Source organism: Amblyraja radiata, chromosome 4 (assembly GCF_010909765.2).
Source record: "Amblyraja radiata isolate CabotCenter1 chromosome 4, sAmbRad1.1.pri, whole genome shotgun sequence".
NCBI classification, from domain to species: domain Eukaryota; kingdom Metazoa; phylum Chordata; class Chondrichthyes; order Rajiformes; family Rajidae; genus Amblyraja; species Amblyraja radiata.
The window spans coordinates 113,058,742-113,083,204 of NC_045959.1; the positions used below are offsets into that span (position 1 = coordinate 113,058,742).

The following is a 24,463-nucleotide window of genomic DNA, read 5'->3' on the forward strand; positions in this document are numbered from 1 at the left end:
TCAAATTAAGGGGGCTGGTGGGAGCCTCTGATTGGTCGAACGGACTAGAGGAAGCAGCTGATTGGCTTGTATCCCAGGTAAGGCTTTATTGTATTCGGATAAGGGGGAGAATGAGGGCCAGGGCAGTTTACTGTTCTGGATGTCAGATGTGGGAGGTCATGGAGTCTGATTGCCCTCCAGACGTCCACATCTGCGCCAGGTGCGTCGAGATGGGGCTCCTAAGGGACCGTGTTAGGAACCTGGAACAGCAACTTGATGACCTCTGTCTGCTCAGGGAGAGCGAGGAGGTCATAGAAAGGAGTTACAGGGAGGTGGTCACTTCAAGACCACGGGAGACAGAAAACTGGGTCACAGTTAGGAAGGGCAACGGGCAGAGGCAGGGACTGGTGAGTACCCCGGTGGTTGTACACCTTGAAAATAATTACTCATGTTTGAGTAAGGGTGGGGGAGACAGCCTACTTGCGGGCAGCGACAGCGACCGGGCCTCTGGCACAAAGACCGGTCCTGTTGCTCAGAAGGGTAAGGAAAAGAAGAGGAGGGCAATTGTAATAGGGGACTCTATAGTTAGGGGGTCGGATAGGCGATTCTGTGGACGCAGACAGGAGACCCGGATGGTAGTTTGCCTCCCTGGTGCCAGGGTCAGGGATGTGTCTGAATGTGTCCAAGAAATCCTGAAATGGGAGGGAGAGGAGCCTGAGGTTGTGGTACATATAGGTACCAACGACATAGGTAAAAAAAGAGAAGAGGTGCTGAAAGAAGAATTTAGGGAGTTAGGTAGAGAGTTAAGGAGAAGCACTGCAAAGGTAACAATCTCAGGATTACTGCCTGTGCCACGCGACAGTGAGAGTAGGAATGGAGCGAGGTGGAGGATAAATGAGTGGATGAGGGACTGGTGCAGTGGGTATGGATTCAAGTTTCTGGATCATTGGGACCGCATTTGGGGAAGGTGCGACCTGTACAGAAAGGACGGGTTGCACTTGAACTCGAGGGGGACCAATATCCTTGCGGGGAGATTTGCAAAGGCTACTGGGGAGACTTTAAGCTAGTATGGTTGGGGGGAGGGACTCAAAATGGGAAAGCTAGCAGTCAGTGTGGGAGGCAGGAGGCACAGAATGGTAGCACTCCGACCCAAAATGTAGGGGAGAGAGAAGAAAAAGACAATAAACAGAGAATAAGAGAGGGTGGGTTTCTTAAATGTGTATATTTTAATGCTAGGAGCATTGTAAGAAAGGTGGATGAACTTATAGCCTGGATTGACACCTGGAAGTATGATGTTGTGGCGATCAGTGAAAGATGGTTGCAGGAGGGCTGTGATTGGAAACTAAATATTCCAGGATTTTGTTGCTTCAGGTGTGATAGAATTGGAGGGGCAAGAGGTGGAGGAGTTGCATTGCTTATCAGGGAAGATATTACAGCAGTGCTTTGGCAGGATAGATTAGAGGGCTCGTCTAGGGAGGCTATTTGGGTGGAACTGAGAAATGGGAAAGGGGTAGCAACACTTATAGGGGTGTATTATAGACCGCCAAATGGGGAGCGAGAATTGGAAGAGCAAATATGTAAGGAGATATTAGTAGTAAGCACAAGGCAGTGATTGTGGGAGATTTCAATTTTCCACACATAGACTGGGAAACACATTCTGTAAATGGGCTAGATGGGTTGGAGTTTGTAAAATGTGTGCAGGATAGTTTTTTGCAGCAATACATAGAAGTACCTACTAGAGAAGGGGCGGTGCTGGACCTCCTGTTAGGAAATGAGACGGGTCAGGTGGCAGAGGTATGCGTTGGGAAACAGTTCGGGACCAGTGATCACAATGCCATTAGTTTCAATATAATTATGGAGAGGGTCAGAACTGGACCTAGGGTTGAGATTTTTGATTGGAGAAAGGCTAACTTTGAGGAGATGCGAAAGGATTTAAAAGGAGTAAATTGGGACAGTTTGTTTTATGGGAAAGATGTGGAAGAGAAATGGAGTACATTTAAAGGTGACATTTTAAGAGTACAGAATCTTTATGTCCCTGTTCGGTTGAAAGGAAATAGTAAAAATTGGAAAGAGCCATGGTTTTCAAGGGAAATTGGACACTTGGTTCGGAAAAAGAGCGAGATCTACAATAATTATAGGCGGCATGGAGTAAATGAGGTGCTTGAGGAGTATAAAGAATGTAAAAAGAATCTCAAGAAAGAAATTAGTAAAGCTTAAAGAAGATATGAGGTTGCTTTGGCAAGTAAGGTGAAAGTAAATCCAAAGGGTTTCTACAGCTATATTAATAGCAAAAGGATAACGAGGGATAAAATTGGTCCATTAGAGAGTCAGAGTGGACAGCTATCTGCAGAGCCAAAAGAGATGGGGGAGATATTGAACAATTTCTTTTCTTCGGTATTCACCAAGGAGAAGGATATTGAATTATGTGAGGTAAGGGAAACAAATAGAGTAGCTATGGAAACTATGGGATTCAAAGAAGAGGAAGTACTGACACTTTTGAGAAATATAAAAGTGGATAAGTCACTTGAGGGAAGTTAGTGCAGAAATAGCAGGGGCTATGACAGAAATATTTCAAATGTCATTAGAAACGGGAATGGTACCGGAGGATTGGCGTATTGCGCATGTTGTTCCATTGTTTAAAAAGGGGTTTAAGAGTAAACCTAGCAATTATAGACCTGTTAGTTTGACGTCAGTGGTGGGCAAATTAATGGAAAGGATACTTAGAGATAATATATATAAACATCTGGATAAACAGGGTCTGATTAGGAACAGTCAACATGGATTTGTGCCTGGAAGGTCATGTTTGACTAATCTTCTTGAATTTTTTGAAGAGGTTACTCGGGAAATTGATGAGGGTAAAGCAGTGGATGTTGTATATATGGACTTCAGTAAGGCCTTTGACAAGGTTCCTCATGGAAGGTTGGTTAAGAAGGTTCAATGGTTGGGTATTAATGGTGAAGTAGCAAGATGGATTCAACAGTGGCTGAATGGGAGATGCCAGAGAATAATGGTGGATGGTTGTTTGTCAGGTTGGAGGCCAGTGACTAGTCGGGTGCCACAGGGATCTGTGTTGGGTCCACTGTTGTTTGTCATGTACATCAATGATCTGGATGATGGTGCGGTAAATTGGATTAGTAAGTATGCAGATGATACTAAGATAGGTGGGGTTGTGGATAATGAAGTAGATTTTCAAAGTCTACAGAGAGATTTATGCCAGTTGGAAGAGTGGGCTGAAAGATGGCAGATGGAGTTTAATGCTGATAAGTGTGAGGTGCTACATCTTGGCAGGACAAATCATCTGGATCGCTTCTTCCCTCTCTCTATTGCAACCACACCCTTCCAATGTGGTGGTGACCAGAACTGTACATAATTCTCCAAGTACAGTTAAATCAATGTTTAGTATAGCTACAACTAGACATCCCTACTCATATTCCGTGCTTCAGCCTATAACCAAACTTTACCGCTGAACAATGTTCTGATCCAATCTAGACAACCTTCTTTCTTAATAGAGCAAGGAAGAGATGTAGAGACAATTTTAAAGGATTAGGTTGGAGAAGAAGAGGAGGGGAATGCTGGGTATCAAAAACAAATGAGGTCCTAGTTGAAGCAGTTGTAATCATAATATTAATCATAGGAATTTAGAATTCAAAGGAATCCAGCTATCATAGGACATAGAATAGTACAGCACAGGAACAGGCCCTCAGTTCACAATGTCCATGCTCAACAGGATGCCAAGCTAAACTAATCTCCTCTGACTGCATGTGATCCATATCCCTCTATTTCCTGCATATTCATGTGTCTATCTAAAAGGTGGGCGGAAAAATGGTTGATGGCATTTAATACAGGGAAGTGTGAGGTGTTGCATTTTGGGACGTCGAACAAGAGCAAGTCTTACACAGTAAATGGTCGGCCTCTGGGTAATGTTGTAGAGCAGTGGGATCTAGGAGTGCAGGTGCATGGTTCCTTGAAGGTCGAGTCGCTGGTTGATAAGGTGGTAAAAAAGGCTTTGGGCACATTGGCCTTCATCAGTCAGAGTATTAGGTATAGAAGGTGGGAGGGTATGTTGCAGTTGTATAAGACGTTGGTGAGACCGCAGCTTAGAATATTGTGATCAGTTCTGGGCACCATGTTATATGAAAGATATTGTCAAGCTTGAAGGCGTTCAGAAAAGGTTTACTAGGATGTTGCAAGGACTAGTGGGTGTGAGCTTTAGGGAGAGGTTGAGTAGGCTGGGTCTCTATTCCATGGAGTGCAGGAAGATGATGGGTGATGTTATAGAGGTGTACAAAATCATGAGAGGAATAGATTGGGTAGATGCACAGTCTCTTGCCCAGAGGACCAGAGAAAATAGGTTCAAGGGGAGAGGGAAAAGATTTAATAGGAATCAGAGGGGTAACTTTTTCACACAAAGGGTGGTGGGTATATGGAACAAGCTGCCAGAGGAGGTAGTTAAGGCTGGGACTATACCATCGGTTAAGAAACAGTTAGACAGGTACATGGATAGGACAGGTTTGGTGGGATATGGAACAAGCGCAGGCGCGTGGGACTAGTGTAGCTGGGACATTGTTGGCCAGTTTGGGCAAGTTGGCAACAAGGGAAACAAGTTTTGTTCTGATCTATGGTATATTTTAAAAGTTATTAAGGTTTAAAAAAATCTTTAAAACCGCGTATGCGCAGATTGGTCTCTCCTCAGTCGCCGCCACGCAGATTGGTCACCTTTCTTGGACTGCGACGCCCCTTTCTGCACCATTGCCGCACTGATTGGCCCGGCGGAGAGAATTTTAAGCTAAAGGAGCGGAGTGATCATCATTGTTGGCTCATCATTTTAAGCTAAAGGAGTGGAATGATCATTGTTGCCCTTGTAGCACAGGAGAATGGTGAGGAAGGTGGCGAAAAATCATAGCGCTATCATGTACAGTTTTGGTGCAAATAGGAAAAAATGCCATTTAGAACGGAGACGAGGAAACACTTTTTCTCACAGAGAGTGGTGAGTCTATCTCTATCCCTGCCTCCCCACTCCTCACCTCCCCTATCCCCCCCCCCCCCCCCCCCACTATCAGAATTCTCTGCCTCAGAGGGTGGTGGAGGCAGGTTCTCTGGATGCTTTCAAGAGAGAGCTAGATAGGGCTCTTAAAAATAGTTGAGTCAGGGGATATGGGGAGAAGGCAGGAACAGGGTACTGATTGGGGATGATCAGCCATGATCACATTGAATGGCGGTGCTGGCTCGTAGGGCCGAATGGTCTATTCCTGCACCTATTGTCTATTGTATCACTAACGCTCCGCCGGCTTGAGCTGCTTCTGCAGGCGTCTCCGTGGTGCCGAGCGGCCGAGCCCACTTCACGGCCTCCGGTGGTGTCCTTCGTCCGACCCGGGCTTCTACCCACGAGACCCCGAACAGGGTTCTACGCGGCGATCCAGGAGACATCGAGACCGCGGCGGTGAGGCCTCGCAACGATAGGGCCCCTCGTGGCGATGGAGCTGCAGCGGAGGTGGGGATTCACGGCAGCGATGGGGGCTCGCTGAGTTTCAACATCCAGGGAGAAATATATCTCTTCTTTTTTCAGTTTTTTCCTGTCTCATGTCTGGTGGGGAGGAGGAGGAATAGAGGGAGAGGAGGGCAATCAGGGAGGTGAGGAGGGATAGTGGGAGGTGAGAAGTGGGGTAGTTGGGGGATAAAGGGGTAGGAGGAGGGTAGGAGTTATGGAAGGAGTAACTGAGGGTACGGGAAAGGAGGGGGAGGGAGAGGTGAGGGAGAGATTGGTGAATGGAGGAGGAGAGGGGAAAGATGCTAGGGAGGTGAGGAGGGAGAGTGTGGGGATTGAGTGAGAGGAGGGGATAGGGAGGCAGAGGGGGGAAGTGGGGGAGGTGAGGAGGGAGAGTGTGGTAGGAGGGGGAATAGATGGAGAGGAGGGGGTATGGAGGCAGAGGGGGGAAGTGGAGGAAGTGAGGAGGGAGAGTGTGGGAGGTGAGGAGGGAGTGTGGGAGGAGGGGGAATAGAGGGAGAGGAGGGGGTAGGGAGGCAGAGGGGGGAAGTGGGGGAGGTGAGGAGGGAGAGTGTGGGAGGAGGGGGAATAGAGGAGGGGGTAGGGAGTGGGAAATAGATGGAAAGTAGGGCAGTGGGGGATGTGCGGAGGGATAGACAATAGACAATAGACAATAGGTGCAGGAGTAGGCCAATCGGCCCTTCGAGCCAGCACCGCCATTCAATGTGATCATGGCTGATCATCCCCAATCAGTGCCCCGTTCCTGCCTTCTCCCCATATCCCCTGACTCTGCTATTTTTAAGAGCCCTATCTAGCTCTCTCTTGAAAGCATCCAGAGAACCTGCCTCCACTGTCCTCTGAGGTAGAGAATTCTGATAGTGAATTTTATTTTGATGCTCATTGTTATTTCTTTGAATTTGATTGTATGGAAAGTGCAAGGCTTCAATCAACCCTCGATAAATTTATATTTTGAAACATTAAATATACTTTTGGTTCAATGATAATAATTTCAGAAAAGAAAAAATACTGCAGATAAGGAAACTGAATAAAGTATAAGATGGTGGAAACACTCAGCAAGTTAGGCAGCACCTGCATAGAGGGGAAAAAGATTGTTTCAGTCAATTCTGCTCTCTGTCAGAGTCTTGACTCATTCTCAGTTGCACAATATTGGGACATAAAGGGTCGCTACAGGATGCAGAGAATGAGAGCTCATTCACAGCAGTGAGAAAGAGATTCAAACCCAAGAAAAATGGCAGGATTAGAAAGATAAAATGATCCACAGAAGAGGCATTGGCAATTCGTACTTTGATTCAGTGCAAATGTGGCATCGGTTCGTGATGCTGCAGATTGTCAAACAAAAGTGAGACATTTGAAGTTGTGCTCAGAATGATGGAAATTCGCCCTGTCAAGTTCATCCCTGACTGAGCACGTGAAACTACCAGAAACATTGAGCAGACCTTGAAAACACAAATAGACAAATGCAAAGCAAATCAGGCTGACAAGCTGTAGACACAAGTTGTCACATAGGGTTATGGTATGGTGGCAAAAGACCGAGGGTGGAATCAGGAGCTTTTCATGTGCCTGTCCCACTGCGGCGACCTAATTCGCGAGTTTGTAAGAGTTTTCCCTCGACTCATACTCGCAGCATGGTCGACACGAGGTCCTAGGAGGTCTTTGTAAATCTCCTTCATGCTCGAGAGTAGTACTCGAGGCCTCAGCTAGGTCGTGGCCCGCAAGTAAAAAATCGATATCGAGGTAGGTCGTAGTAGGTCATAATACTATCATAGGTAATCGAAGGCAATCGAAGATAATCGAAGGTAGTCGAAGGTAAAACTCGTAGAGAAAAAAAAAAGGTAAGTAAATCGACCGGTAATGTTAAATGCCCACTAAACTTTATTAAAAGTTGTCTGGCTTCTTAAAAGTGTGTCCATTCCTTCTCCCCGTCTCTCTCCCCCCCCCCCCCCACGGGCTCTCTAAAGAACTTACCATAACTGTGCCAGCCATCTTTTACCTTCCTGTTCATCGTGGGTGTGAATTTCAGATAGTGCTCCCCCGCATTCCCTGGCCCCCAAGGGGGGGCGGGGGGGGGGGGGGGGGGGGTTGGGTCTGTGTGTGTGCGGCTGTGTGTGTGTGCGTGTGTGTGCGTGTGTGTGTGTGAACGGTCGATCCGGCTCACAGTTTCATTGCTGACGGTCGACCCAGCTCGAGCTTTTTCCCGCGAGTGCCCTCGAATTTGAAGGTCGAAGACAATCACTGAAAACTCTCTTAAGGACAGGCCCTTAAGAGAGTTTTTTTTTGTGTGTAGCAAGTTGATCTGATTTGTACGGCTGGCAAATTTACATTCAAGAATAACTTTCAAGGAGAATTGGATATCATGGAACAGAAATAAATTACAAGATAACCAGGGAAGACAAGTTAAATGAAAGTTATTTAAAAGTATTTCAAGGACCTAGAGCAGTGCGAATATGCCGATCACAGCATCTCAAATTATTCTGGATACATTTACTTTGGTAGGATAGTGTAGGGTGCAAAGACCAGGGTGGAGATAGATAAGGGGTGAGGGTTGTTGACTAAATGACCAAGTGAAACAGGATATGCTCTGATCCTAAGCTGGAGTGTGTTGTGGTTCATTAATATTTGATAAGAAACTGCAGGACAGAACACCAATCACATAAACACGAATGAAGGCAATTAGAGAGGACAAATTATTTTTCCTTAAGAATGATAACCTTGCCAACTCTGATAGGGAGTTGTCGTCTGAGTATTTCCAACATTATTTTTTGCTTCAGTTTTCTAACATCTGTTGTATTTGGCTCTCACAGTTCCTTTGTTTTTTTTAACCTCTCTAATTTCCTTCGTTCATCCATTAACTGACAACTTCAAAAGCAATTGTGGACGACCTTCATCGCTGCACTGTCACAAATATTCCTTTAGTTTTCTCCAATCCTCCCCATCCTCCCCATCTCTACAACCTAAAATACCATTGTAAAATACCATATGAAGAAAGACTGGATAGTCTCGGCTATGAGGAAAGACTGGATAGACTCGGCTTGTACTCGCTAGAATTTAGGAGATTGAAGGGGGATCTTATAGAAACTTACAAAATTCTTAAGGGGTTAGACAGGCTAGATGCAGGAAGATTGTTCCCGATGTTGGGGAAGTCCAGGACCAGGGGTCACCGCTTAAGGATAGAGGGGAAATCCTTTAAGGCCGAGATGAGAAAAACATTTTTCACACAGAGAGTGGTGAATCTCTGGAACTCTCTGCCACAGAAGGTAGTTGAGGCCAGTTCATTGGCTATATTTAAGAGGGAGTTAGATGTGGCCCTTGTGGCTAAAGGGATCAGGGGGTATGGAGAGAAGGCAGGTACGGGATACTGAGTTGGATGATCAGCCATGATCATATTGAATGGCGGTGCAGGCTCGAAGGGCCGAGTGGCCTACTCCTGCACCTATTTTCTATGTATCTATGTTTTCTCACACAAAAAATATTTAAAAATTCAGAAATCTGAATTATAAATGAAACAGCCAACAGATTGTTCAGTAACTGTGGAAAGAGAAAATCAGAGTTATTAAGACTTGTCAGAATTAGAAAAGAGAGGAAAGAAGTTAAAGTTGTAGAGAGGGTGAGGGTTGGATGGATATGACAAAAGGAATACCCCTCAGAAGATTACTCTCAGAAGATACCCCTCAGAAAGCCAAGGTTGTCGAGGTGATTTCTATGTTTACATAAGTCTCCATTTAATGGATTAACGTGGGCAATTAGAGAGGGGAAAAAAGGCATCTAATAACTGTGAATATAGGTGTTGTGAACCAAAAACTCAAAACTGACCAAAATTGACAAAACCCTTCTCCATAACTCCTTCCAGATACAGTAGAAGATTAATAATGACACAAGTGACTGCAGATCTCAGGCAAAATAAAGTGCTGGTGTGGCTCAGCTGGTCAGGCAGTATCTGTGATGGGAAATGGACGCATGATGTTTTGGGTCACAACCCTTCTACAGACTGGTGGAGTAGGGGAGAGAAAGCTTGAAAAGAAAGGTAGGGATAGGGCAAAGCCTGGCAAGCGATAGGTAGATACTGGTGCAGGGGTGATTAGCAGATAGATAGAGATACACTCCACTTTGAAGGACATTACCCAAAATTCAGGAAATTCTGGTTGTCTTCGGGTAATTTTAGAGAAATTAAATAATTTCGGGAATATGTCCGCATGGGATGATTTTGGGGGGGGAAAAGTATATTTACTCCCCCTGCTCGGTTGGGGGAGGCCCGTCAGCCGCCAGTCAGCCTGCCGTCCAGGGAGCAGGTCCGGGGAGACTGTTCTCCCGTCGCCGGGCAGGAGCGAATGATTAACTTTGAACACAGTCCTGGCAGCGGCCGTGGCCCAACACCAAGCGCAGTTCCATTGATCTGTTTTGCCTTGTTCTTCTTTGTGTTGTTAACGTGTGCCCGCGAAAGAAAAACAACAAATAGCACGCAAAAAGCATTTTTGAAAATTCCAGGAAATTTTGGATTCTATTCGTAAAAAAAATTGAGGTGTGGAAGCACCTTGCCCTCTATGTTTGGGACAAAGACCCATCATTTATTTATTTGCCTCCGTACTCCACAATTTGAGATTTGTAATAGAAAGAAATCACACGTGGTTAAAGTGCACATTGTCAGATTTTAATAAAAAGCCATTTTTATACATTTTGGTTTCAAAATGTAGAAATTACAGCTGTGTTTATACATAGTCCTCCATTCCAGGGCACCATAATGTTTGGGAAACAGAAATGTCATGTAAATGAAAGTAGTCACCTAATTTTAAGTATATCTTTGATGAACAGAGATGCTGTCTGACCCGCCGAGTTACTCCAGCTTTTTATATCTATCTTCGGTTTAAACCAGCATCTGGTTCCTTCTTACACGAAAGCTACTAACTCTTGCTTCAGAGCAACCACCAAACCCATGATCCCCACCATCTCAAAGGACAAGGGCAGGAAGAGTACTACAACTTTGCAGGAATATGGCTGTCAAGGAATGATGCCACATCATACACACATTCATTTAAAAGGAAACTGCTAGATTGGTCCATTTCAATGTTTATTTTTGGGTGAACCACTGGTGCACAATTATCAAGTTGACAAGCAGTGTATCATGGGGAATACAGCTGGGACCTTTGCTATTTGTCGTAAATATTAGTAACTTGGACATGAATATAGGAGGTATGATTGGTAAGTCTGAAGATGGCATGAAAATTGTTTGGGGTGTGGCTTGGGATGTGGCTTGGGGTGTGGCTTGGGGTGAGGAAGTTTGAAGCCACAGTCACGTGTAGATCAATTTAATCCCAACAAGGCTGAGGAATTTTATAGAAAATCAAATAGGGGTAAGATATATACAGCAAATGAAGGCCACTAAGGAATGTTGATGAATAGAGGAGCTTTAGGATTCTGTCCATAGTTCCCTTCAAGTGGTAATATAAATAGTTAGGATGGTGAAGAAGACATATGACGTGCTTGCCATCATAGATCAGGAAATAGATTATAAAACACGGAATTCATTTTTTTTTCCATTTAGTGAAACAATTTGGAAACAGGCTCTTTGACCCACCGAATCTGTGCTGACGAATGATCACCTGTATAATAGTTCTATCCTAAACACTAGAGATAATTTACAAAAACCAATGAACCGACAAATCAATTTCTCCAGCATCTACCGTCGATTTTCCAGCATCTGCAGTTCCTTCTTAAAGGGGCTGTCCCACTGTACGAGCTAATTCAAGAGCTCTCCCGAGTTTAAAAAAACATCTAACTCGTGGTAAGCACGTAGAATGTACGCAGCGGGTACATCGGAGCTCGGGACGTCTCTTAGCGGCTCGTAATGCTAACGGCAGGTACTCGGGAAACGCTGAAAGCTCGTGAAGACTCGAGAAGATTTTTCAACATGTTGAAAAATCTCCACGAGTGCCCCGAGTACCTATGAGCGGCTATTACCGTAATTCTCCAAGTTCGAATCAGGGGAAACTCGGGAGTACTCTTGAATTAGCTCGTACAGTGGGACAGCCGCTTAAACATAACCAACAAATCTATGTCTTTGGAAGGTGGGACGTAACCGGAGCATCCAGAGAAGACCTACGCAGTCACAGAGAGAACGTACAAACTCCATACAAGCAGCACCAGTAGTCAGGATTGAACCCGGGTCTCTGGCACTGAAAAGCAGCAATTTTACCGCTGCACCACTGTACCAAAAAATATTGCAACTTTACAAAACACTGATTGAACCACATTAGTGTGCAATCTTAGTTGCAACTGTGGGAAAAATGTGGTATGCTAGAGAGAGCAGAGAAGATTCACTAGGATGTTGCCTGGGTCAGAGGGCTTTCGTCATAAAGGTGTTCAGATAGGCTGAGCATGCATATACTTGAATAAGCAAAGAAGGCTGACCTGATAGAGATATATACAATTATGAAGGGTTATTATCAGGGTAGATAGTTAATGATTTGGACGAGAGAATTGAATGCAACATCTCCACGTTTGCGGATGACACAAAGCTGGGGGGCAGTGTTAGCTGTGAGGAGGATGCTAGGAGGCTGCAAGGTGACTTGGATAGGCTGGGTGAGTGGGCAAATGCATGGCAGATGCAGTATAATGTGGATAAATGTGAGGTTATCCACTTTAGTGGCAAAAACAGGAAAGCTGACTATTATCTAAATGGTGGCCGATTAGGAAAAGGGGAGATGCAACGAGACCTGGGTGTCATGGTACACCAGTCATTGAAAGTAGGCATGCAGGTGCAGCAGGCAGTAAAGAAAGCGAATGGTATGTTGGCATTCATAGCAAAAGGATTTGAGTATAGGAGCAGGGAGGTTCTGTTGCAGTTGTACAGGGTCTTGGTGAGCCCACACCTGGACTATTGCGTACAGTTTTGGTCTCCAAATCTGAGGAAGGACATTATTGCCATAGAGGGAGTGCAGAGAAGGTTCACCAGACTGATTCCTGGAATGTCAGGACTTTCTTATGAAGAAAGACTGGATAGACTCGGATTGTACTCGCTAGAATTTAGGAGATTGAGGGGGGATCTTATAGAAACGTACAAAATTCTTGAGGGATTGAACAGGCTAGATGCAGGAAGATTGTTCCCGATGTTGGGGAAGTCCAGGACAAGGGGTCACAGCTTAAGGATAGAGGGGAAATCCTTTAGAACCGAGATGAGAAAAACATTTTTCATGCAGAGAGTGGTGAATCTCTGGAATTCTCTGCCACAGAAGGTAGTTGAGGCCAGTTCATTGGCTATATTTAAGAGGGAGTTAGATGTGGCCCTTGTGGCTAGAGGGATCAGGGGGTATGGAGAGAAGGCAGGTACAGGATACTGAGTTGGATGATCAGCCATGATCATATTGAATGGCGGTGCAGGCTCGAAGGGCCGAATGGCCTACTCCTGCACCTATTTTCTATGTTTCTATGTTTCTATGTTTTACATGGTAGGGGTATCAAAATCAAAGGGGCATATATATATTGAAGGTAAGAGGAAAGAGTTTTAAAAGGAATGTGAGTGGAGAGTACATTATACACAGAGAATGATTGATGCTTGGAACACAATGACAGAGGAGGCGGTGGAATTAAATATGATCACTATGTTTTGGAGCCATTTCAAGAGGCATTCGAATGGGCAAGGCACAGAAGAATAAGGACCAAGAGCAAGCAAATCAAATTTGTGTAGATCGGCAAAAAGATCAACATCGATGTGGTGGGCTGAAGGGCCCGTTTCTGTGCTATACTGTAGATTAGTGGATGGTTGTTTGTCAGGTTGGAGGCCAGTGACGAGTGGGGTGCCACAGGGATCTGTGTTGGGTCCACTGTTGTTTGTCATGTACATCAATGATCTGGACGATGGTGTGGTAAATTGGATTAGTAAGTATGCAGATGATACTAAGATAGGAGGGGTTGCGGGTAATGAAGAAGAGTTTCAAAGTCTACAGAGAGATTTATGCCAGTTGGAAGAGTGGGCTGAAAGATGGCAGATGGAGTTTAATGCTGATAAGTGTGAGGTGCTACATCTTGGCAGGACAAATCAAAATAGGACGTACATGGTAAATGGTAGGGAATTGAAGAATGTAGGTGAACAGAGGGATCTGGGAATAACTGTGCACAGTTCTATGAAAGTGGAATCTCATGTAGATAGGGTGGTAAAGAAAGCTTTTGGTGTGCTGGCCTTTATAAATCAGAGCCTTGAGTATAGAAGTTGGGATGTAATGTTTAAATTGTACAAGGCATTGGTGAGGCCAATTCTGGAGTATGGTGTACAATTTTGGTCGCCTAATTATAGGAAGGATGTCAACAAAATAGAGAGAGTACAGAGGAGATTTACTAGAATGTTGCCTGGGTTTCAGCAACTAAGTTACAGAGAAAGGTTGAACAAGTTAGGGCTTTATTCTTTGGAGCGCAGAAGGTTAAGGGGGGACTTGATAGAGGTTTTTAAAATGATGAGAGGGATAGACAGAGTTGACGTGGAAAAGCTTTTCCCACTGAGAGTAGGGAAGATTCAAACAAGGGGACATGACTTGAGAATTAAGGGACTGAAGTTTAGGGGTAACATGAGGGGGAACTTCTTTACTCAGAGAGTGGTAGCTGTGTGGAATGAGCTTCCAGTGAAGGTGGTGGAGGCAGGTTCGTTTTTATCATTTAAAAATAAATTGGATAGTTATATGGATGGGAAAGGAATGGAGGGTTATGGTCTGAGCGCAGGTATATGGGACTAGGGGAGACTATGTGTTCGGCACGGACTAGAGGGGTCGAGATGGCCTGTTTCCGTGCTGTAATTGTTATATGGTTATTAGCTCTCCCAAGTTATCCACACTGTACAGAATGGGCGGAAATCCTGGGGGAGGGACGGGGGGGAGGGGACGTCCCCCCCCCCTGCTTTGAGAGGGGCGGGTTAATCCCCCCCCATGTTTTGTAATCCGGACTTTATCAGACCCTTTCTAAGGGCTGAATTGGCCTGTTCGCGGGGCCTATCAGCGCCCGGCGCGGCTTAAAATCAAACTGCTGCATCGAGGCGATCGAGGCTCCCGATATTGAAACCCCCGCCAGCCGATGATAGCCCCCGCGAACGGGCCGATTCGGGGCAGACGAAGTTGTTGTTGCTGGAGTTCGGAGTCGGTCACCAACCAGATCAACTTCCGATGTTACCGTCCACACAGGGCCGCCAAGAAATTGTGTTCCCCCCCCCCCCCCCCTCCCCATGTTTTGATAGCGATTTCCGTGCCTGCTGTACAGACATTACCTTTAACTGAAGAATGAGATGCAAGAATCTGCATATGCTAGAATCTTGAGCAAAAAACAAAGATCTCAGTGGGTCAGGCAGGGATCTGTGAAGGAAATGGAGAGCCCACATCCATAGATGCTGCCTGACCCATTGAGTTCTTCCTGGTTTTTGTAACTTGTTATGAAAGGAATGTTCAAAATAATTCAAATTCCAAAGATATCTGAAAAACAATATTTTTGCAATAATTCTTTATTTATAAGTGTAGCAGATTAATATGTATGCTGTTACTTCTACATATAAAATGTTGAACCAACTGACCTTTTGGTGCTGAACATGTTGACAACGCTTTTGTGTAAGGTTTGGATCTCATGGATAGGGTCGGTGCATCGCCACCTTCAATTAGCCTGATAAGAAAAAGGAAACATTTGAAATCATGATACTGGAATTTGCAGCATTTTTGCTTTTCTTTCATGTACAACTAGACAAGCCGATGAAATGTACTTATTATTATAGAAACTGGAAGCAGATTGAGACGAGTGATATGGTTTATTGCCCCATTTCTTGCACAGTGCCATTGCAAATTATTTCTGCAAACCTGTATCTTAGTTCATTCAAGAGTGTTATTTCCAGGGAAATTGTCCATTTAAATATTTTTTTGGCATGTTGAATCTATCAAAGTAACTTTAAACCAGCCTAGTTGACAGCACCAGCTTCACTTGAATCTGACCTTGAATCAACTTCCCCATCTATGTTAGTACACATCTTCTAACTTCAGATGTGTATGCGTATATGTGCACACACATATATTAGCACATATAGGCGCGCACGTATACATACATACATATATATATATATAGGGGAGCAGGATGTAATCTGTACTCTTATCAGAGTACAGCTTTTATAAGAACCTAGACACAGATACAGGCAGCAATGATGACACTAAATAACCTTGCATAACAAAGATTTTTCATCAACATATCACATTGATTCTCAATACTTATTTCTCCAGTGAAAATCAGTGCAGTTGATACAATAAGATGGCATTTCTCCAAATGTTACAGCCGTTGTGGGAAGATGTATAATTCTGAATAAAGCTCCAATTTGTGGATCAAGCTCACAGTGAGATTTAAGACCTGCTGTGCGCTTGTTGTGCGAGGGGAGAGAAGCAGAGACTAGGATCTTTTTTTTAAATGCAGCTGCAATAGTTTAAAATGTGTTACGGTTGTTTGCTGCTTTTGAAATGAAGTGAGTCACATTAGCACAAAACTGACTGGTTTGTTCATACTGCTAAATAAAGGGATGTGTCAAAGAAGAGCCACATTGTGCAGTACTGCAGTGCAGAATGCTGGCAGGAGTCTTCATTAATATACTTCACATGGAGACAGAAATGCGAAGAGTTTCTGAGCAACACAAACATCTGAGATGAATATTCAACACTTCTTTATGGAACAGTCACGATAAAGAATGCAGACAGGCTACCAGAGTAAATTGCCACACCAGCCCTTTCGTTTCAAATAGTACAGATGCCAATTTGCTCACAAAATTGTCTTCAAATCACAAAGATATATTTGTAACACCACTCAAACTACTTGCAAACAGAGTAGTGCAGACGAGGTAGCTGCTGACGTCAATTCCTCTGCAACACTGATCTAATACCTGCTCTGCCAAATTGAGCCACACCAATCTTGTTGACGCACTCTGTGAACCTCACAGTAAATCAAGTCTTGGGGTATGAAGGGCTTTCTGCTTCTCACCATCCATCCATTCAACCTGGCCTATTTAAAGGAATCTCAATTACATGCAGATTTGTTGGATATCAAGCAAGAGGTCTAAATATTCAGCAGACATGTACTGGGTTGCATATTTCAGGAAAGGCAAGATATATACAGTGAAAAGATGGGTGCTCTGGGAAGGAATGAGAATGTAATTGTAGTCCTTCTGCCAGACCTGGAGTAGGAGGAGTTGATGAACTGAAGGTTGCAATAAGAGACTGAAGGAGGGTTTTCCAATCAGGAACCCATATGGCAAAGCCATAAATTACCACACAAGCATTCCATATACAATAATTATGAAGGCTTTCATTCAATGAAGAGTTATTAAAAAGAACAATTACTGGCTGAATGTTCACCTGGTGCAGTTTGCATGATTAATTCATTCTCAGACAACCAACAGGTGCTTACCACAGCATCAAGCTATTCACTTGAAAAGTGACATCTCCTCTGACCTTGAATCAACTATGTTAGTTCTTGCTCTTCTAACCTCAGAGATGTGTGCGTGCGCATAGCTCCTTAGATACAATGCTTGGATCTGACTCCATTATGTCCCTACAGCACTATATATATATCTTATCTATCTATATTGCTAAATCTCTGTTCTTGACCGCTTTTGGCCGTCTGTGCTGCAATTTCCGAGAGAACACCGCCACCTACGGCCGTCATTTTTGGCCACCTCGCTCAGAGCCCCCTCCACCGCATGTGTGCCGAGGATTTTTCCCGTCGATGAAAAATGACAGAGATATTAATGTTTTTACAAAATTCACCATTCTCTCTGCTGCCCCTGCTGGAGGGAGGGGGAGGGACTACAAAACCAGGAAGTGGTGTGCCTCAATTAGTCTCTGCAAGATGGAGCTCTGTCAATTAGTCTCTGTCACTCTGAGCTCTGAATGACACTGAACAAATGTCTACATCACTGTGAGTACCATTAATGTGGTTTGAAAATGAATATATGGTTAGTTTGAAGTAAAAAAGCACTGCCTGCAAATGGTTGTTTGGGTTTGGGTTGAAGTAAAAAGGCACTCTCTCTCTCTCTCTCTCTCTCTCTCTCTCTCCCCGCCTCTCTCTCCACATCCCCTCTCTTCTCTCTCTCTCCCCCCTGTCTCTCTCCTTCTCTCACTCTCCCTTCCTCTTTCTCCCCCCCCCCTTCCTCTCCCCCCCCCCTCTCCTCTCCCCCCCCCCCCCCCGCTCTCCCCCCCCCCTCTCCCCCCTCTCCTCTCCCCCCCCTCTCCTCTCTCCCCCCTCTCTCCTCTCTTTACCCCTCCTCTCTCCTCTCCCCCCTCTCTTCTCCCCCCTCTCCTCTCCCCCTCTCCTCTCCCCCCCTCCCCTCTCCTCTCTCCCACCCCCCCATCCTCCTCTCTCCCTCCCCCTCTTCCCTCCCCCTCTCCTCTCTCCACCCCCCCTCGTCCTCCTCCCTCCCCCTCTCCTCTCCCCCCCTCTCTTCTCCCCCCCTCTCTTCTCCCCTCGTCCTCTCTCCCCCCCTCTCCTCTCTCCCCCTCCTCTCCCCCCTCTCCTCTTCTCCCCCCTCTCCTCTCCCCCCCTCTCCCCCCTCCCCCTTCTCTCTTTCTCTCTCCCCTCCTCCCCTCCATCCCCTCCCCCCCGTCCCTCCTCTAAACCCCCTCCCCTCCACACACCCTACCCCTTTCCCTCCACCCTCCCTCCCCCTCCCTACTCCCCACCTCTCCCCCTCCCCTCACCCCCCTCTCAGCACACCCTCTCTCTCTCTCCCTCTCCCCCCCCTCTCCTCCCCCTCCCCCCTCTCTCTCTCTCCCCTCCACCCCTCCATCCCCTCCTCCCCTCCCCCACCCTTCCTCCGCTAATCCCCCTCCCCACCCCCTACCCTCTTCCCTCCACCCTCCACCCTGCTCTCCCCCTCTCAGCATCCACTCTCTCTCCCCCTCACTCTCACCCTCTCTCTCTCCTCCCCCACCTTACCCACCCTCCCTCTTCTCCTCTCCACCCCCTATCCCTCTTGCCCCCCTCTCTGTGTGTGTGTCTCTCTCTCTCTCTCTCTCTCTCTCTCTCTGTGTCTCTGCCCCTTCTCTCTCTGCCCTCACTCTCTACCCCCCCCCCCCTCTCTAGATGTGACTGCAAGTTGGGGGCTATGCGTCAGTAGATAGGGTAGTTATGGGGTAAAAGGAGCAAATTAGTAATATTAATATAATATCAAGGGGGGTAATTAGCGTGAGTGTGGGGGGGGGGATAGTTAGTGTGTGTGACGCTGCATGCCGCCTCCCCCCCCCACAACCGCACGTTGGGGGAACAGACCCAACGGGTCTGCACTTGGTCTAGTATATTATATATATATATATAATTTTCCAATTTTCATGCCTCCTGTGCTCCCCTCTCTCTTCTTCCAATTCATCTCCAGTTCTCTCATTTTTGTCCCCTTTTCTATATTCTCCCTCCATCCCCCACCTCACATTTGCATCACTCTCTCCCTCTTGGTTCCATCCACCTTTTGCTCCAGCCTGTTAGCTCTGATGGTGACTAATGGGAACTATAAATGTACTCCAATGCAAGGTTACCCTAAAAAGATAACAAAAATAACAGGCTTTACATTTATTTACACATGTGTGCAGAAAGAGAGTAGGCACTGATGTGTTTGTCCAAGGATTCTTGAACTTCCAGTAACTTGATGCTACTTCTCTGTTTACGTTAAAGGAGACGACAAAACCAGACAAGTGAAGGAACTATCAATTTTAAGTTCAGAATTATAATTAAGAAGTACAAAATTGTTAATGCGTGTGGGATGAAAATTGGGGCTGAAATGAGTTTTCCAAGTAACTGTTTTTCTTTTCTATTGCCAGTTCATTTGAGACCATCAAAAAGGAAAACGCCTCTTGGTTGTACAACAATAATTAAAAACAAATACTGAAAAAGGAGACGATATCACAGTAGAGTTGGAATCATTACAGCAGAGGAGGCAGCTGTTTAGTCAACCAAGCCAATCCATTAATTACTATCGATTGGTTATATAACGAGCAAATAATGAGCAACAGATAATTAGACTGGGAGATGATGTGGTCAAGAGACTTAGGTGCATACATGGCCTATAAAACTTAAGACAAGGCCGCAGAAGGAAAACATGCAGAGGAAACAAGCGACCACTTGTGCTCAATCCATCTGGGCCTACTGGATATAACCATATAACCATATAACAATTACAGCACGGAAACAGGCCATTTCGACCCTTCTAGTCCGTGCCGAACACATAATCTCCCCTAGTCCCATATACCTGCGCTCAGACCATAACCCTCCATTCCTTTCCCATCCATATAACTATCCAATTTATTTTTAAATGATAAAAACGAACCTGCCTCCACCACCTTCACTGGAAGCTCATTCCACACAGCTACCACTCTCTGAGTAAAGAAGTTCCCCCTCATGTTACCCCTAAACTTCAGTCCCTTAATTCTCAAGTCATGTCCCCTTGTTTGAATCTTCCCTACTCTCAGTGGGAAAAGCTTTTCCACGTCAACTCTGTCTATCCCTCTCATCATTTTAAAAACCTCTATCAAGTCCCCCCTTAACCTTCTGCGCTCCAAAGAATAAAGCCCTAACTTGTTCAACCTTTCTCTGTAACTTAGTTGCTGAAACCCGGTTGCTATCCATTTTAACCCCCTTTCCCATTCCCATGCTGATCTTTCAGTCTTTGGCCTCCATTGCCAGAGTGAGGCCATGCTCAAACAGGAAGAACAGCATCTCATGCTCTGCTTGAGTAGCTTACAACCCAACGGTATGAACATTAAATTCTCCAATTTTAGGCAACTCCTCCACCCAACCCCCTTTCCCCTCCCTTCCCTGTTCCCCACCTGGATGCCCCCCTTCTCTCCCACCATCCCACATCCCCTTCCTTTTCACATATTCCTTCTTCTGTCATTATATTTTATCTTACAGCCTTGTCTTGTTTTCATCTCTGTCCACCCATCTGGTAATCAACACCTCCCCCCTCACCTGCATGCACCAGGCTTTGACGTCCAGGTATTTCTTTCTTGCTGAAGAAAATCATTGGAAAGAATAACACAGCATATTGCTTCAGAACGAATATGATGGAGATTCATAGGGATGTAATGTAGACTTATATTAATTCAGGTTGCCGCTTGCAATATTATGATTCTTCCAGCCACTTCCGAATGATGAGGTGGGTGTCAATCATGCGAGATGCTTGGTTTTGGATAGCATTGAGCTCTTAAACATTGCTGAAGCTGCACTCTTCTGGGCAAGTGGAGAGGATTCCATTTGGTGCTGACTTGTGCAAATTGAACTGAACATTCTGCAATCACCTGTGGACATTTCACTTCTGCCTTTCCAATGAATGGATGGTTAAAGCACTAATTGAAGATGATTAGGGAGAGGACAGTGGCCTTTAGTTTAGAGATACAGAGTGGAAACAGGCCCTTCGACCCACCGGGTCCGCGCTGGCCAGTATCTCTTTTATCCATTTATCTCTCTGTATCTCTTTGCAGACATTTTGCCTTCCCACATACCTTCCCACATTGCCAGTAAATATACACTTCATCCATTCAGCAAAGACATGAATATGGATAGAAAAATAATTACGGCCTCAGCACTGATCTCTACGCAGCGATCCTATGATGACCAGCTTTTCAGTTTGTTGACGAGTTGGAAAGGGTGCAAAGATTTACAAGGATGTTGCCAGGGCTAGGGGATCTGAGTTATAGGAAGATAGCACCTGCCTCTGGCAGCTTGTTCCATACACCCACCACTCCTGCTATAGAGAGAGGTTGAGTCGGCTGGGACTCTATTCATTGGAGCACAGGAGGATAAGGGGTGATCTTATTGATGTGTATAAAATCATAAATAGATCGGTAAACATAGAAACATAGAAAATAGGTGCAGGAGTAGGCCATTCGGCCCTTCGAGCCTGCCCCGCCACTCAATATGATCATGGCTGATCATCCAACTCAGTATCCTGTACCTGCTTTCTCTCCATACCCCCTGATCCCTTTAGCCACAAGGGCCACATCTAACTCCCTCTTAAATATAGCCAATGAACTGGCCTCAACTACCTTCTGTGGCAGAGAATTCCAGAGATTCACCACTCTCTGTGTAAAAAATGTTTTTCTCATCTCAGTCCTAAAAAAAATCCCCTTTATCCTTAAACAGTAACCCATTGTCCTGGACTTCCCCAACATCGAGAACAATCTTCCAGCATCTAGCCTGTCCAACTCCTTAAGAATGTTGTAAGTTTCTATAAGATCCCCCCTCAATCTTCTAAATTCTAGCGAGTACAAGCTGAGTCTATCCAGTCTTTCTTCATATGAAAGTCCTGACATCCCAGCAATCAGTCTGGTGAACCTTCTCTGTACTCCCTCTATGGCAAGAATGTCCTTCCTCAGATTAGGAGACCAGAACTGTACGCAATACTCCAGGTGTGGTCTCACCAAGACCCTGTACAATTGCAGTAGAACCTCCCTGCTCCTATACTCAAATCCTTTTGCTATGAATGCTAACATACCATTCGCTTTCTTCACTGCCTGCTGCACCTGCATGCTTACTTTCAATGACTGATGTACTATGACACCCAGGTCTCGTTGCATCTCCCCTTTTCTTAATCGGCCACCATTCAGGTAATAGTCTACTTTCTTGTTTTTGCCACCAAAGTGGATAACCTCACATTTATCCACACTGCATCTGCCATGCATTTGCCCACTCACCCAGCCTATCCAAGTAATCTTGCAACCTCCTAGCATCCTCCTCACAGCTAACACTGCCCCCCCAGCTTCGTGTCATCCGCAAACTTGGAGATGTTGCATTCAATTCCCTCGTCCAAATCATTAATATATATTGTAAATAGCTGGGGTCCCAGCACTGAGCCTTGCGGTACCCCACTAGTCAGTGCCTGCCATTCTGAAAAGGACCCGTTAACTCCAACTCTTTGCTTCCTGTCTGCCAGCCAGTTCTCTATCCACATCAATACTGAACCCCCAATACCGTGTGCTTTAAGTTTGTATACTAATCTCTTATGTGGGACCTTGTCGAAAGCCTTCTGAAAGTCCAGATATAACACATCCACTGGTTCTCCCTTATCCACTCTACTAGTTACATCCTCGAAAAATTCTATAAGGTTCATCAGACATTATTTACCTTTCATAAATCCATGCTGACTTTGTCCAATGATTTCACCACTTCCAAATGTGCTGCTATCCCATCTTTAATAACTGACTCTAGCAGTTTCCCCACTACCGATGTTAGACTAACTGGTCTGTAATTCCCCGTTTTCTCTCTCCCTCCCTTTTTAAAGTGGGGTTACATTAGCTACCCTCCAATCCTCAGGAACTACTCCAGAATCTAAAGAGTTTTGAAAATTATCACTAATGCATCCACTATCTCTGGGGCTACTTCCTTAAGTACTCTGGGATGTAGCCTATCTGGCCCTGGGGATTTATCGGCCTTTAATCCATTCAATTTACCTAACACCACTTCCCGGCTAACCTGGATTTCACTCAGTCCCTCCATCTCATTTGACCCCCGGTCCCCTGCTATTTCCGGCAGATTAATTAAGTCTTCCTTAGTGAAGACAGAACCAAAGTTGTTATTCAATTGGTCTGCCATGTCCTTGTTCCCCATGATCAATTCACCTGTTTCTGACTGCAAGGGACCTACATTTGTTTTAACTAATCTTTTTCTCTTCACATATCTACAAAAACCTTTGCAGACAGTTTTTATGTTCCCTGCCAGTCTTCTTTCATAATCTATTTTCCCTTTCCTAATTAAGCCCTTTGTCCTCCTCTGCTGGACTCTGAATTTCTCCTAGTCCTCTGGTAGGCTGCTTTTTCTGGCTAATTTGTATGCTTCATCTTTTGTTTTGATACTATCCCTGATTCCCCTTGTTATCCACAGATGCACTACCTTCCCTGATTTATTATTTTGCCAAATTGGGATGAACAATTGTTGTAGTTCACCAATGCAGCTTTTAAATGCCTTCCATTGCATATCCACTGTCAACCGTTTAAGAATCAATCGCCAGTCTATCTTGGCCAATTCACGTCTCATACCCTCAAAGTTACCTTACTTTAAGTTCAGAACCCTTGTTTCTGAATTAATTATGTCACTCTCCATCCTAATGAAGAACTCAACCATATTATGGTCACTCTTGCCCAAGGGGCCACGCACAACAAGACTGCTAACTAACCCTTCCTCATTACTCAATACCCAGTCTAGAATAGCCTGCTCTCTCGTTGGTTCCTCTACATGTTGGTTTAGAAAACTATCCCGCATACATTCCAAGAAATCCTCTTCCTCAGCACCCCTGCCAATTTGATTCACCCAATCTATATGTAGATTGAAGTCACCCATTATAACTGTTTTACCTTTGTTGCACACATTTCTAATTTCCTGTTTGATGCCATCCCCAACTCCACTACTACTGTTAGGTGGCCTGTACACAACTCCCACTAGCGTTTTCTGCCCCTTAGTGTTTCGCAGTTCTACCCATATTGATTCCACATCCTCCAAGCTAATGTCTTTCCTTTCTATTGCGTTAATCTCATCTCTAACCAGCAACGCTACCCCACCTCCTTTTCCTTTCTGTCTATCCCTCCTGAATATTGAATATCCCTGGATGTTCAGCTCCCAGCCTTGGTCACCCTGGAGCCATGTCTCCGTGATCCCAACTATATCATAGTCATTAATAGCTATCTGCACATTCAACTCATTCACCTTATTACGAATGCTCCTTGCATTTTACAACACTCTTACCCCTTATACAATTATGTTGAAAAATGACCCTTTTTCATTTTTGTCCTGGATTTGTCTGCCTACCACATTTACATTTCACCTTGCTACCTATTGCTTCTACCCTCATTTTACACCCCTCTGTCTCTCTGCTCACACATTTAAGAAACCCACCACCTCTTATTCTCTGTTTATTATCTTTTTCTTCTTTCCCCCCCTACATGTTGGGTCTGAGTGCTTTCCTTCTCTGCCTCCTGCCTCACACACTGTCTGCTAACTTTC

At 45.1% G+C, this 24,463-nt stretch overlaps 1 protein-coding gene across 2 annotated transcripts in view; it reads right to left on the reverse strand.

Moving 5' to 3' along the window:
* The window catches only part of oxr1 (oxidation resistance 1), a 420,907-nt gene that overhangs the window by 322,774 nt on the left and 73,670 nt on the right, over window positions 1-24,463 (reverse strand). For both annotated transcript variants that reach the window (XM_033020271.1, XM_033020272.1), the window contains exon 2: window positions 15,027-15,112. In XM_033020271.1, the coding sequence (XP_032876162.1) occupies window positions 15,027-15,043 (17 nt within the window). In that variant the 5' untranslated portion in view covers window positions 15,044-15,112. The remainder of the gene's footprint in view (window positions 1-15,026; window positions 15,113-24,463) is intronic.